The sequence below is a fragment of the Macaca nemestrina genome, chromosome 10 (assembly GCF_043159975.1).
Source record: "Macaca nemestrina isolate mMacNem1 chromosome 10, mMacNem.hap1, whole genome shotgun sequence".
Lineage (NCBI taxonomy): Eukaryota > Metazoa > Chordata > Mammalia > Primates > Cercopithecidae > Macaca > Macaca nemestrina.
This window is the reverse complement of record NC_092134.1, coordinates 39,555,944-39,568,569: the sequence shown is the minus strand read 5'-3', so window position 1 is coordinate 39,568,569 and position 12,626 is coordinate 39,555,944. Positions and strand designations below refer to the sequence as shown.

The 12,626-nt window shown below is 48.4% G+C and overlaps 1 protein-coding gene across 8 annotated transcripts; it reads left to right on the top strand.

Annotated features, from left to right (window-relative positions):
* The first annotated feature begins 1,179 nt into the window (after nucleotides 1–1,179).
* LOC105483704 (suppressor of cytokine signaling 2) lies at nucleotides 1,180–7,398 on the top strand. Of its 8 annotated transcripts, none has more exons than XM_011744701.2 (3): nucleotides 1,180–1,419; nucleotides 3,891–4,242; nucleotides 5,921–7,398. In XM_011744701.2, the coding sequence occupies exons 2-3, from the start codon at nucleotides 4,104–4,106 to the stop codon at nucleotides 6,376–6,378; spliced, it is 597 nt and encodes a 198-aa protein (XP_011743003.1). In that variant the 5' UTR covers nucleotides 1,180–1,419; nucleotides 3,891–4,103; the 3' UTR covers nucleotides 6,379–7,398. The 8 variants fall into 8 exon arrangements, with proteins under 8 accessions (XP_011743003.1, XP_011743000.1, XP_011743002.1 ...); XM_011744698.2 differs by lacking the exon at nucleotides 1,180–1,419 and adding an exon at nucleotides 2,217–2,439; XM_011744700.3 differs by lacking the exon at nucleotides 1,180–1,419 and adding an exon at nucleotides 2,557–2,650.
* The last annotated feature ends 5,228 nt before the right edge of the window (nucleotides 7,399–12,626 follow it).

Sequence of the window (12,626 nt, the reverse complement as noted above, 5' to 3'; positions counted from 1 at the left end):
GGACTCGGGAAGGGGAACATCACACACCGGGGCCTATCATGGGGAGGGGGAGGGGGGAGGGATTGCATTGGGAGTTATACCTGATGTAAATGACGAGTTGATGGGTACTGGCGAGTTGATGGGTGCAGCACACCAACATGGCACAAGTATACATACCTAACAAACCTGCACGTTATGCACATGTACCCTAGAACTTAAAGTATAATAAAAACAAACAAACAAACAAACAAACAAAAACTAGCTGGGCGTGGTGGCAGGCGACTGTAATCCCAGCTTCTCGGGAAGCTGGGGCAGGAGAATTGCTTGAACCCGGGAGGCGGAGGTTGTGGTGAGCTGAGATCGAGCCCCTGCACTCCAGCCTGGGCGACTTGGTCACGTTCCCTCCCCTGCCCCCGCCAATTTTAGGAATAAATACCTTTTTATTTAAGCTAAAGTGTGGGTATACCCTTCCTCTAGGATTTTCCATTAAGGAAGAAGAAGCCATATTAGGATAATTTAGAGGGCAGTTAACCCTAGTAGACATAGTGGTTCTTAAAGGCTTGGGGCCTCAGACTGTACACAGGCTTCACATGGAATCTGATTTGTTCCTTTATCCCGCTCCTTCACCCAGAACCCGAATCTAGCCCTTCATGTTACAAAAAGGGCCAGAGGTCCAAAGAGGGTAAGTGCCTTGTGCAAAATGATTCAACTACTTTGTAGAGGATTTTAACTAGGGTTCATTTAGCTCCGCCCACACTATAAAAGGCTCTTTCTAAAAAACGAAACATGATTACGGGCACAAGGCTCCAGCGTTAACAAAGCTCTGTGCTAGCTCGGAAATGCCCCCCTCCCCGACTCATCTGCTTATCATCTGCATAGAGTTATGTACTCAAAAGCAGGAAAATTATTGAGAAAACCATTGGTCCCCGGCTCCAGACCCCAAGGTTGGCAGCTGGTTCACGTTTCCTCCCAGAGCCGGCAGGGGGGGCACCAGGCAAGGTTTGCAAGACGCGCCTCCCTCCCACCCCTCCCCCTTCCTCGCCCAACTTCCCATAGCCACGGCCTCAACTAAAAGTGGCCATTGACCTTTCAAGCTTTTGAGCAGTGATGCAATAGAATAGTATTTCAAAGAAAAATGCTTATCGAAATTTTGGATCCGGTTTTCCCGTGATTGTTAAGGGTTTCTTTTAAAAAGTAGGTCACATTTCAAGTAGGTCATATTTCTGGGGCGGGTGAGCAGACAAGGAGATGAGTTTCCACTAAGGCGGGGTGGCTTCCAACGGGGTTGGAGGTGAGAATCCCAGGTAAGGTAGAGGCGCCGGGATCCTTCCGAATTCCCGGCCCGGGGGCGTCAGCCCTGCCGGGAATGGCAGAGGCACTCTCCGGACTGCCGGACTGCGGGAACCGAGGCCAGTCACCCAGCCCCTTCCGGGCGCGCAGGTAAGGCCGCCCCCTTAGCAGCCGGCGCAGGTGAGCGGGGCTGGCCGCCAGGTCTGCCGGAGACGTTGGAGCAGAGGGGAGGAGGAAGGGAGGAGTCGGGTGGATGCTGGTGACAAGGAGCCGGAGCGCCAGGGGGAGGGGACTAAGGACGGCCGGCACCGCTTAAGGAGGCGCTGCTCTCCCGCCCGCTGCCTTCCAGGACCTGATCAAGGGGACCGCCTCCGGTCCCCGGCCGTGGGCACCGGGCCGAGCACGGCGTCCCCACGCCATCAATGTGTCTTAGAGCCGGAGAGGCCCGTTTCCGAGGACCCACAGTCGCTCCTGCACCCCTACCCCCCGCAAATGTGCGGCCAGGAGGGTCGCGTCGAGGGGGCGCCGCCGGGATGTTTACAGGAACCCACCCCCGTGGCGGGCCCAGGGCCGAGGACCGCCATCCTTCCCTGAACCCGGGCGCTCAGCTGGCCCGGGTAGGGGGCAGGCTCCGGCAGCTGAAACGGGGTTAGCTGTGGCCGGTGGCGGGGGACATCTCCAGCTTGCGCCCGAGCACCCCAGGGTGTGGGGCCAGAAGCAGGCCGACCCCAGCGTGCACACCGTCCGCCTTGCACTCGAGCGCTCTCACCCGGTCTTCTCTGAAGCCTGTGTATTGCGACCGAGCCTCTTTAAAGCGGTAGCGGGGCCCGCGGTCACGTGAGGCCGATTCCTGGAAAGTTCCTGGAAAGCGGCCTCCGCAGCAGCCGGGCGGGGCGCGAGCTGAGCGCTTACTGGGAGGGAGGCGGGGAGCAAGGGAGGCGCGTCGGGCTGGAAAGTCGCGCGCACTCCCTGCTCCTGGGACCGACGTTTAACTCTTGCCAAGTCTCGTCGCCGCCGCCGCCGCGGCTGGCGGGCCTTGGGTTTCCCCTGAAGCATGAGCACTCTCGCCCGCAGCCGCCCTCACCGCGTGGCCCGCGGACAGTGCGCGCCGGGGCCCCGGGCGCACAGCCTCAGGATCCCCCGTGCCCGCAGCTCGGGCGCCCGCGGCAGGTACCGGTAGCAGGGAGAAGCCCGAAGGCTCCGCCCCAAGGAGAGTTGCAGGGGAGGGCGGCGAGGCGCGGCCGCGTGCGCCGGGGAGCGGCGGACGGCCTGGGCTTCCGCCGCTCGGAGCACCGGCGAAGAGAGAGTCCGAGCCGCGGCTCTGCCCCGCGGCCTGGCGTTGCTGCCTGCTTTCTCCGGTCCCTTCTCGGCGTCGGGAAGTGTCTGGAGTTTCTTTTTTTTATTTAACCTAAACTGCCATTCAAATTAATAATCCTCCTAATAACCTGATCTCCCGCTCCTCCCCACCGGCCTGCCTCCTGCCCTCGCTCCTTCCTCCCTCCCTCTCTCCTTCCCCACCTCCAGGGTCGCAGCCGGAGGGAAACCCGGCAGCAGTCCGAGGGTGGGGTGTCCCAGCCCGGAGGGGGCGTCGCCGCGCGGTGGGGGAGGGGGTCGAGGCAATGATCCTCGAGGCTTTTGTGTGCCCTCTGCGCACGGAACTCCGGCCGCCGCCTCCGAGCGCTGGGCTGGTCGCATCCCCGGGCATCTCGTTCCCAAATTAAACGTAAACGGGGGAAACAAGGGCAGACGCCCCTCCTCTCCTGGGCCCCTCCCGCCCCCCCCCCCCCCCCCCGCCCCATGTCCGCTGAGGAGGCTGCCTGGTGCGGAGGCGGCGGCAGCCGAGGTCGAGGTAAGAGCGCGGCGTTGGAGGTTTGCACTTCCCGCAGCGCTCGCGACCGCCCGCTCGGCCCCGGCCTCGGCTCGGAGCCCCGCGAGGGCTGCGCGCTGGGGCCGATTCCTCGACAGCGCCCGCGGCGGCGAGAGCTACCGCAGCCATCCTGGTCCGGGAGCGACCGCCGCGGCGCCCCCAACCCCTCCAGAGCGGGCACCGGGAAGCGGGGGGAGGGGAGCGAGGAACCTCCCGGGTGGGGATGCGGCAGCTCCCGCACCTCCGCACCCGGGTTTGGTGCCTCAGGGCCCCGCAGCGCTTTAGGGTGGAGAACCAAGTTTGTGTGGGTGCTTCTTCCTGGAGGCCCTCGGGCTGCGCCAGGTGTGAGACCGGAATGCCAATTTGGGGAATCTCTCCTGTTCTTTCCTTTTTAATTTTTTATACTTGTCCTTGATAAGGGCCTATTCCCACTGGATCTGCAGGTGACTATTTGCTCTTCCGAGGTCGCCAGTCTTTGATTTCAGCTAGTGACCCTGGGCGGGAAGACACCCTGTTCACCCTCATCCTGACCTCCGCCCCCTACCTCTTCAGCCAACTTTGTGTCTTGGATCTCTGCTCTCTTTATTCTTTCTCTAGAGCTGGGCCAGGGCGCTAACTGGAAGCTTGGGGTTAAATGGTGCTGGAACGTAGAGGCGGAGGAGTCCCTGGGATTTTCCACGTCCATTTCCCCACCCCCACCCCAGCCGCAGGGGTCCAGTTTGGACTGACCCAACCTCCCGCTTTCTCTTTGTAGGCGATCAGTGGGTGACCGCGTCTGCGAGGGACTTTGTCATCCGCCCTCCAGTACGTGGGGAGAAAAAGCCCCATCCCTTCCCTCTCTGCCACCATTTCGGACACCCCGCAGGGACTCGTTTTGGGATTCGCACTGACTTCAAGGAAGGACACGAGCCCTTCTCTGACCCCAGCTCGGGCGGCCACCTGTCTTTGCCGCGGTGACCTTTCTCCCATGACCCTGCGGTGCCTCGAGCCCTCCGGGAATGGCGGAGAAGGGACGCGGAGCCAGTGGGGGACCGCGGGGTCGGCGGAGGAGCCATCCCCGGAGGCGGCGCGTCTGGCGAAGGCCCTGCGGGAGCTGGGTCAGACAGGTAGGGAGCCGACCGGCCGCGACGCGTGCGGGAGGGGGCGCCTCCCCAAAGACGCAGCTAGGAAGAGGGGCCGAGGTGGGAAGCAAAGAATAAGCTGGAAATACGTCCCTTGCTTCCAAGGGACCGCGGAGAGCACGCTCGCAGGGTCCTGGGTCCTGGGGAATGCGTAAGGAAAGTGGTTCTCCAGAGACTCAGGCCTGGCAGAGCGCGGGAAGGGCTTCTTGGAAGTAGCTTCTTAGCACGATGGAAGCTTTACTGTTTTACGCAGCTGCTCAGAGTTGGGCGTTCCGGCTCGAACCCCAGCCGGGGAAAGCGTCGGGCGCCTCCCTTTGCGCGGGGTGCAGTCAGCAAGTGGGTGCCGCGGGCCCCGCAGGCCCAGCAGCATCTGGCTCCCGGGCGGAGCTGCGGCCGCAGCCCAGGATCCTGGCGGCCAAGTTCAGGGACTGACACTGCCGCGAGGGCGGCTGCCCGGGCGTCGAGAGTAGGCTGCGAAGCCCCCGCCGAGCGCGGCTTCCAGGGTCGGCGTGCCCAGGAGACTGACGCTTTCAAGTACAGTCAGGCAATTTGCGCGGCACGCTATCTCTAGGCATCTGAAAAAAGAAAAAAAAAAAAAAAAAAAGTAAAGTATCTGGCAAATCATTCTGGCTTTCCAAGTCCGTATCCTAAAAGCTTACAGTTGTGGCACAGTTAAAAATTTTGGTAGCAACAGGGGGAGGGAGAGGGAAAAATTCTCTCGCTTGCGATTCCGGGCTTTACGTGTGGGCCATGGGCTTTCCCTCCAGGGGAAGCACCGGCAGAATGCAAGTATCCTGGTAATTGTGGGGTTGGGGGGAGCACAAATGTTCAGACTTCTTAAATATGGACGGTCTTTGAGCCTCCTTAGAAAGCAGGGTGGGCCGGGGAGATGGTGCAGGCAGATGAAATCGAGAATGCAGGGGAGGCCGATGGTTGTGATTGGATTTGGATTAGGGCAAAGTTCAAAAGAGTTTAGGGAAGATTGTAAACCTGAAATAGTAATTATCACTGGGGACTTCCCATTTCTTAGTGACTAGTAAGGTAGTCATAAAGCAGCGAACAGAAGCTATTGTACTAGAGCTGTGCTTTTACAACCGGTACATAGCAGTGCTTTCTACATAGAAAGCTGTTCATTAGCAGGCTTTGCAGCCTTTTTTTTTTTTTTTTTTTTTTTTTTTTTTGTGGTTGGGGGGACACCAACCATCCAAAACAGTTGCTTCTGTTTTTACTGTAGTTCAATTACAGGAGTAGGGTTTTCCACTTTTTAAAGGGCATGGCTTTTATTTCTAACTTCTGATTTTTTTCTAATTTACTTAAATCTTTATTTTACTTAAATAATGTTCAAAGTGTCATGCTTCATCAGCCAGTGTGTCATGCTGAAAATGTTCTTTGGGTTCATTAGAAGAAAATCTTAAGAGCTTCAGAAAGTTAATTTTTTAAAAAAGAAAGAAAACTGGCTCACTGTTTGTGTTCATAAAATGTACCCAAATTTTTATTAAATTCCTACTGAAAGTATTTGTGGTGGCCCCTGGTAAACTTTCACTCACACACCACCTTTTTATAAGAGCTAAAAAAATTATTGCCAATTACTTGCTCTGTTCTAAAAATTCTTATAATAACTGTTTTACCCTCTTTTCTTTTTCTTTTTGAACAAAAACCCCAGGATGGTACTGGGGAAGTATGACTGTTAATGAAGCCAAAGAGAAATTAAAAGAGGCACCAGAAGGAACTTTCTTGATTAGAGATAGCTCGCATTCAGACTACCTACTAACAATATCTGTTAAAACGTCAGCTGGACCAACTAATCTTCGAATCGAATACCAAGATGGAAAATTCAGATTGGACTCTATCATATGTGTCAAATCCAAGCTGAAACAATTTGACAGTGTGGTTCATCTGATCGACTACTATGTTCAGATGTGCAAGGATAAGCGGACAGGTCCAGAAGCCCCCCGGAACGGCACCGTTCACCTTTATCTGACCAACCCGCTCTACATGTCAGCACCATCTCTGCAGCATCTCTGTAGGCTCACCATTAACAAATGTACTGGTGCCATCTGGGGACTGCCTTTACCAACAAGACTAAAAGATTACTTGGAAGAATATAAATTCCAGGTATAAATGTTTCTCTTTTTTTAAACATGTCTCACATAGAGTATCTCCGAATGCAGCTATGTAAAAGAGAACCAAAACTTGAGTGCTCTGGATAACTATACGGAATACTTTCTAAGAACAGCTGAAGCTAATCTAATTTAAATGCTTGAAGAGGTTGCTAGGTGTTTAAAGTTCCTCCTCATACTTTTACCTGAGTGATGCTTCCCTTCTTAAGGCTGACCAAGACCAGTTGATCCTTTTAGATTAAAAATAAAATGTCGCATGTAAAGGCTGAAGGCACGTTTTATCAGAATGGCTTGCCTTCTTAGGTTCCTTTCCATTATGTCAAAGGTCCAGGCTCCAGTAGGAGAGAAAGAACTCCTCATAGGAATACTGAAGAAGTGGGAGGAACCAAGCTGACACAGGCCTCACTGCAATTTGATATGCCTGCTGATCAGAGTCTCTTTTGGGCATTTTATATTTTGCATTCTGATGTACCTAGGAGTTTTGTTAAACAGATTATGTGTGTGAGTTTCCCATTTTATGCAATTAACCAAATCAACCAAAAAAAAGTGACCATGAAGTCCTGTATTTGTCTTTTTACTACATGTATGAACTCTCATGTGAATGAGTACTGTAGTAATCCATTTTAAGGGAGCCTTATTTCAGAAATATTTCAAACTGGTGCAAATGGAAAAGACTTTCTCTTTTCCTTTAAGGCTAAAGACAAGAATGTCATGCTATACAGGTGCAACTCAATCCGTGTTAATAAAAACCAATGTAGGTATAGACATTTTACCCTTTAAAATAGCTGTGTCCCAACCTGTTGCCATTGATTTTTTGGAAATGGCTTTAGAAATGTCCAAGTTGTCCTTGAATTGTCTAACCATGGACATAAACCGTTGTCTCCCTTCTACTGTGTAGAATACTTTGACTTAATTTTCTTCCAGATACAGGGGGATACCTGCCTGTTTTTCAAAGTGTTTATTTACTGCTGTTACTATTTGATTAGAATGTATTAAATAAAAAAAAACCTGATTTCTACAAGTTGCACTTATTGAGTTCTAGAGAATGTACACTTTCATGGTAATAGAGGATTGCCATAAAAACTTATGTCAAGTGAAATAAGCCAAATATTCAACAAGAGGTAGAACATTACTTGCCCTTCTGTAAAGTTATGGGCTGTACCTGCCCCCTTTGCAATTTAGAAAGCATGGTTTAGAAACTACAGGAATTGCCAAGTGGCCTGGTCTTTTACAATTTGAATAGGCATAACACTGATGTCCTCTGTGTTTCCAAAAACATGGTTTAGAAGCTACAAACATTATGACATGGCCAGTCTTTTACAAGTTGAGTAGGCATAATACTAAAGAAAAATACAAAGTTTTATGGCCACTTATTTTTTGCTATGTTAGTCTACATAACTGTTATAAATGTACCATCTTTTCTAGAGTCCAGACATTATTCATTTTATGGCCTTTAAAATTTTCCTGCATAGCTACAATACTGTGGTGTGTCACCATAAAGGTGGACCCTGTGTGAATGAGAAAATTCAGTTCTAAATTATAATAAAACCTGCTTACTGCATATCTTACCTTATTTTCATGAAGAAGTTGAAAATGGTTTTGTGCCTGGCAGGAAACATACTATGTATATCCAAACAGCAGAGCCAAATACTAGGTGTACCTTAGGAAGAGTTTATTTGTGGCCTAAAACTTCAAGACAAGCTAGACATTTAGGGTCGGATCTATGATGGGGCCATAGCCGTTTCATTAGGATGCTCAGAATCTGTGCTTCATTCACCCTTTTTATCCCACTGACAACATCTGTTTAGTGATGGATGTTTGATTTTTCTGGCACAACTTCTATATGATCAGTGCCAAGGGGCTTTGTGGAATTTCTTTAAAGGTCTTTTGCATTTCTGTTGTCACTGTTTCGAACACTGTATTTCTCAGTTACTGGGAGCGGGGAGGCAGTTGTAGGGCATGCGTACCCGTGAAATTGGAAAAAGTTCTGAGTTACTGCTTACAAGTGACTAATTATGAGAAGGCTGGAGGACAGCACAAACATCTCTGGAGTGTGCCGTGAAACCTATTGCCTTATATTTTAATCTTCCGTATTGCAAGTAAGTTGATAAACATCAGGAGGCAATTATTTTTTTTATTTTTATTTTTTACGATGACTGACATCATTTATTGACTGAGTTGATTGTGAACCAGGTTCTTACTCAGCACTTGTATTATCTCATTTAATTTTCCCAAGAACAAAATGAGCAAAGTACAATGATGATAGGAGGTTCCCCTCCCGATTGGTGAGTCAAGAGGCCTTCTAGAAATATCCTAGCTCTTTTTTTTTTTTTTTTTTTTTCCGGGAGAGGAATTGGGAAGAGCAAATTGCTGCCGAAAATGTCTACATTGATCCAGACAAACAAGTTAGAGCAGGCTGAAAAGGAACCCTTGGTGTTTCTACTGCTGCTTCAACCAGATCAACTGGAAAAGTATAGATACCTTAATTAGCACTGTGCTCTGTGGGAATCTAGTCAGCCTGGCCCAGTGGATTTTTTTCCCCTCGAACACGCCTGAAAGGGGAGCTCATAATGACTGCTGTGCAGGTAGGTGGGGAGGGGACTTCCTATTTCACTCAGTGGCTGATCAATGCCAGTTACCAATTATTGGTTGCCCCATTTTATACATGGTGGAACAAAAAGTACACTTGTCTGAATTATCCTCAGCAAAGCCTGGAAAAATATCCAGTGTTTTCTCCCAATGCATGGCAATTTAGGGCTTTTATGAGGACATTTATTATTGTTGTTGTTGAAGAATATGGTATACAGGATTTATATATCCCCAAACTCTGAAAATATTTTGACCTCAGTTTCTGTTCTGGGCAGAGATGAGGCAGTGCAGTTTTTCATGACCATTACAGTGAGCAGTGGTGATTGCTTTTTAAGGACTTGGAGATTTTTCGGAACTTTGGATAGTGGAGAAAAAGGCAGTGCAGCTTATGAGATGAGAGGTCTTTTTTGGTGTGTCGGTAAGAAAGTCTTGACTTCATAATAATTATGTAATCCAAATAGGTAACAGAATGGGACAGTTGTTTGGGAGTGTTTATTTTCTTGGGGAGGATTTTCTCTGCTTTTAGAAAATTGTACCCTGTTAGGATTGTAGGAGACGGAGACGTCATCTTCGTCAAATAATCCAAGGGATGGAATGTCCTGAGACCAGGCCGTGCCCTTCTCAGTTGTGAGTTTAGGCACAGGGTAGGTGGGGTTTGAGTGGCTGTGGTTACGTCTAACAGCTGGGCTGAAGTTTCTGTCTCTAAGTGGTCCTTCCTATCCTTTAGAGCAAAACAATATTGTCGTATGCCTTTCATTTACTTAAGAGGTCTTCTGTATTCTCCTTTTCCAGTTTTTTTAACTTCTTAGAATTTTAAAGCTTGAAACCACTTTTTAGATCACATATTATGGATTTTATGGAAGACTTTCGAATCCAGAGGGGCTGGGAGATTTGCACGCACACACACGCACACATGCACACAACCCAGCCAATCAATGACAGAGTCAGGATTCAAACACAGATATTTTAGTCTTAGGATTACTATTTTTAAAAGTTGCACGCTCCTACCCTTTGTTAAGATTGCCGAGACTCTTCTTTGCTCTCCTGCAAGCCCTACATTCTCTTAACATCATATATTTCTTCTGCTGGGATTCAGAAACCAGGCCTGCGGAATACCCTGTGGGATAATTCCAGTTCTCGGCCTCCTCTACCCGATTCTGAAAAATCTGCCTCTGCTGGGTTTCATGTCTTGATCCACATTAGTTTTTTTGTTAATTTTAACTCTTTAACATTTCTAATCTCTTTGCTGTTTTAAAATCCAAAACCTCCCATCCATGTTGTTTGATGATCTCATTTCTACCTCCGCCAGATGTGACTCACACCCAGCCACAATGCCCGGGCCACTGCCCACCCTCCCTTCCTTACCAGCAGGACCCATTCTTGCTTTTGCCTGCTCATGGGCATAAGGGCATAGTTAATTCCTGCCTTACTTTCTCCCTTTCCTATCATAAAGTTGCCCTCTTGACTCATCTAACACAGCCCTTCTGGCCGCATGATACTCCAGTGAAAGAGGATAATTATACTCTCCTTGAGTTAGGTAATTGAATGATTTGGACTACCTTAAGATTAAATCTCTTTGTATCTCTTTTTGGTTCCATTCAGGTTGTGAAGCAAGTAGCCAGCCCCAGATGCCACACTTTTGTTATGGGCATTTTTTTTTTTTTTTAAATCCACTTATTTTTTAAGTATAGCAGGCCCCTTTGTCAGTGTTAAGTTAACCTTCATTTGCACGGAATAAAAATGCCCTCCATTCCTTTGCTTCTGCTATACGTCTCTATGTAAGAATGATTCTGTGAGAGTTTTGCTTCATTTCTTCATATGCATGGTTCTTGTATTCTCATCTTCACATATTTTGCTTTTTCTAACTTGTCCTCTGCGTGGCTTGAGTTCAGGTGACTTTATTACTAAGGTAATAAAGTTAACAACCGTTGTTAGAGTAGCCTCTAAAAGTCCTGGAGTCCCCAGTGTCTGAAGTCATGGAGCAGAGCTGGCTATTCCTATCTACACCTTCCTGAGCTTTGTCAGCAAAGGAGGCTGGATCAGCTAAGTGTGCCACAGAGAATAGGACTTACGTCAGTAAACATGTATCTATAAAGATGAAACGAACTGCTTTTACAGACAACTCTCACTTTGACCCACATCCTTAACTTACAGGCATTCTGACTTGCCTTAGATCAGGAGTGCATTTTGTGATGTATTATTCACATGGCTTTGCTTCTCTTAGAGAAAGGCTTGCCAGAGTCCCAGTGAGAGAAAAGGAAATATCGCCAGCTGCCTTCTCCTCCTGTCTCAGCATAAATGCCACCCAAGGAGCCCTCTTGTCATGGTGGGGTGAGGCTTTTTCGCCAGTTAAACCATCACAGAACTTCATAAAATTTTCCTACATCTCCCCAGTTTCCTACAGTGTTAAAGATAAACATTTCTGTTTTTTGTTTGTTTGTTTGTTTCTTTTTTGCTAAGCATTTTTTCCCTTCTGTTAGTTTGATATCCTTTTTCCTGTTTAGTATTTGGTCCAGAATGCCGCTGTGATCTTCAATATTCAGAAAAAGTCCATGTTGGCCGGGCGCAGTGGCTCATGCCTGTAATCCCAGCACTTTGGGAGGCCCAGGTGGACGGAAGAGTTCAAGCCAGCCTGGCCAGCATGGCGAAACCACGTCTCTACTAAAAATACAAAAATTTAGCCAGGTGTGGTGGCGCGCACCTATAGTCCCAGCTACTGGGGAGGCTGAGGCAGGAGAATTGCTTGAACCCGGGATGCGGAAGTTGCTGTGAGTGGCGATCTCGCCGCTGCACTCCAGCCTGGGCAACAGAGTGAGACTATGTTTCCGAAAAAAAAAAAAGAAAACGAAAAGAAAAAGAGGCCATGTTATTTCTACCCAGAGAAAGTTGTTTGACTTCCCATTTTAACATCCCCCCTGCCATCTTGATGAACTTGACCCATCTTAGGTTTCCAGCATAGCTTGTTTCTCTTCATTTTTATTTCTAGGTTGTGGCCATCAATTCTGTATTTGGTCAGAAAGCGTCTTTGTATTTTACGTATTGGATTAGAGCATCTGCTCATAATTATCTCTTGGAAGAAGAGGCAGAGAGAATGGGGAATAATAGAAGCCCATAAACACATCTAGCCAATAGTTTCAATTTCCTCCCCATTCTATCTCCTTTGCTAGAACCACTGACAGAAAAATCAGCTGCTTCTTCGTTCTGTCATTTTATTTTCCTTGTCCATCATGTGATAGGGATGTTAATATGCAACAAACTGGCTAAAAAAAATATCAAGAGAGAAAAACAAGGGAGAGGGAGCATCAGTAGTGTGTGGAGGCTCCTGAGAGCCAATTATTAAATACTGAGAGATTTTGTGAGCTAAATCATTATACATAAATTATTGATAGATTAAAATCAGCCATGGTGGGAGTGTTACACCACAGAAATTGGCAGATGCTATAAATTAAGACTCCTCCCACCAGATAGCTGATTTAACAACATAGCACTAATCTAGGTATTATGTCCTCCTCAATAATTTAGACCTCATTAGAGTAAGATCAGTTTATTTGTAGCCTCTTTTATACCAAGTCCAGTGCTTAGAGCAGAGTAGGAGTGAACAATTCAAGGAATTATTATTATTATTTTAATGTGTGTCAATATTATATTGGGCTACATTGT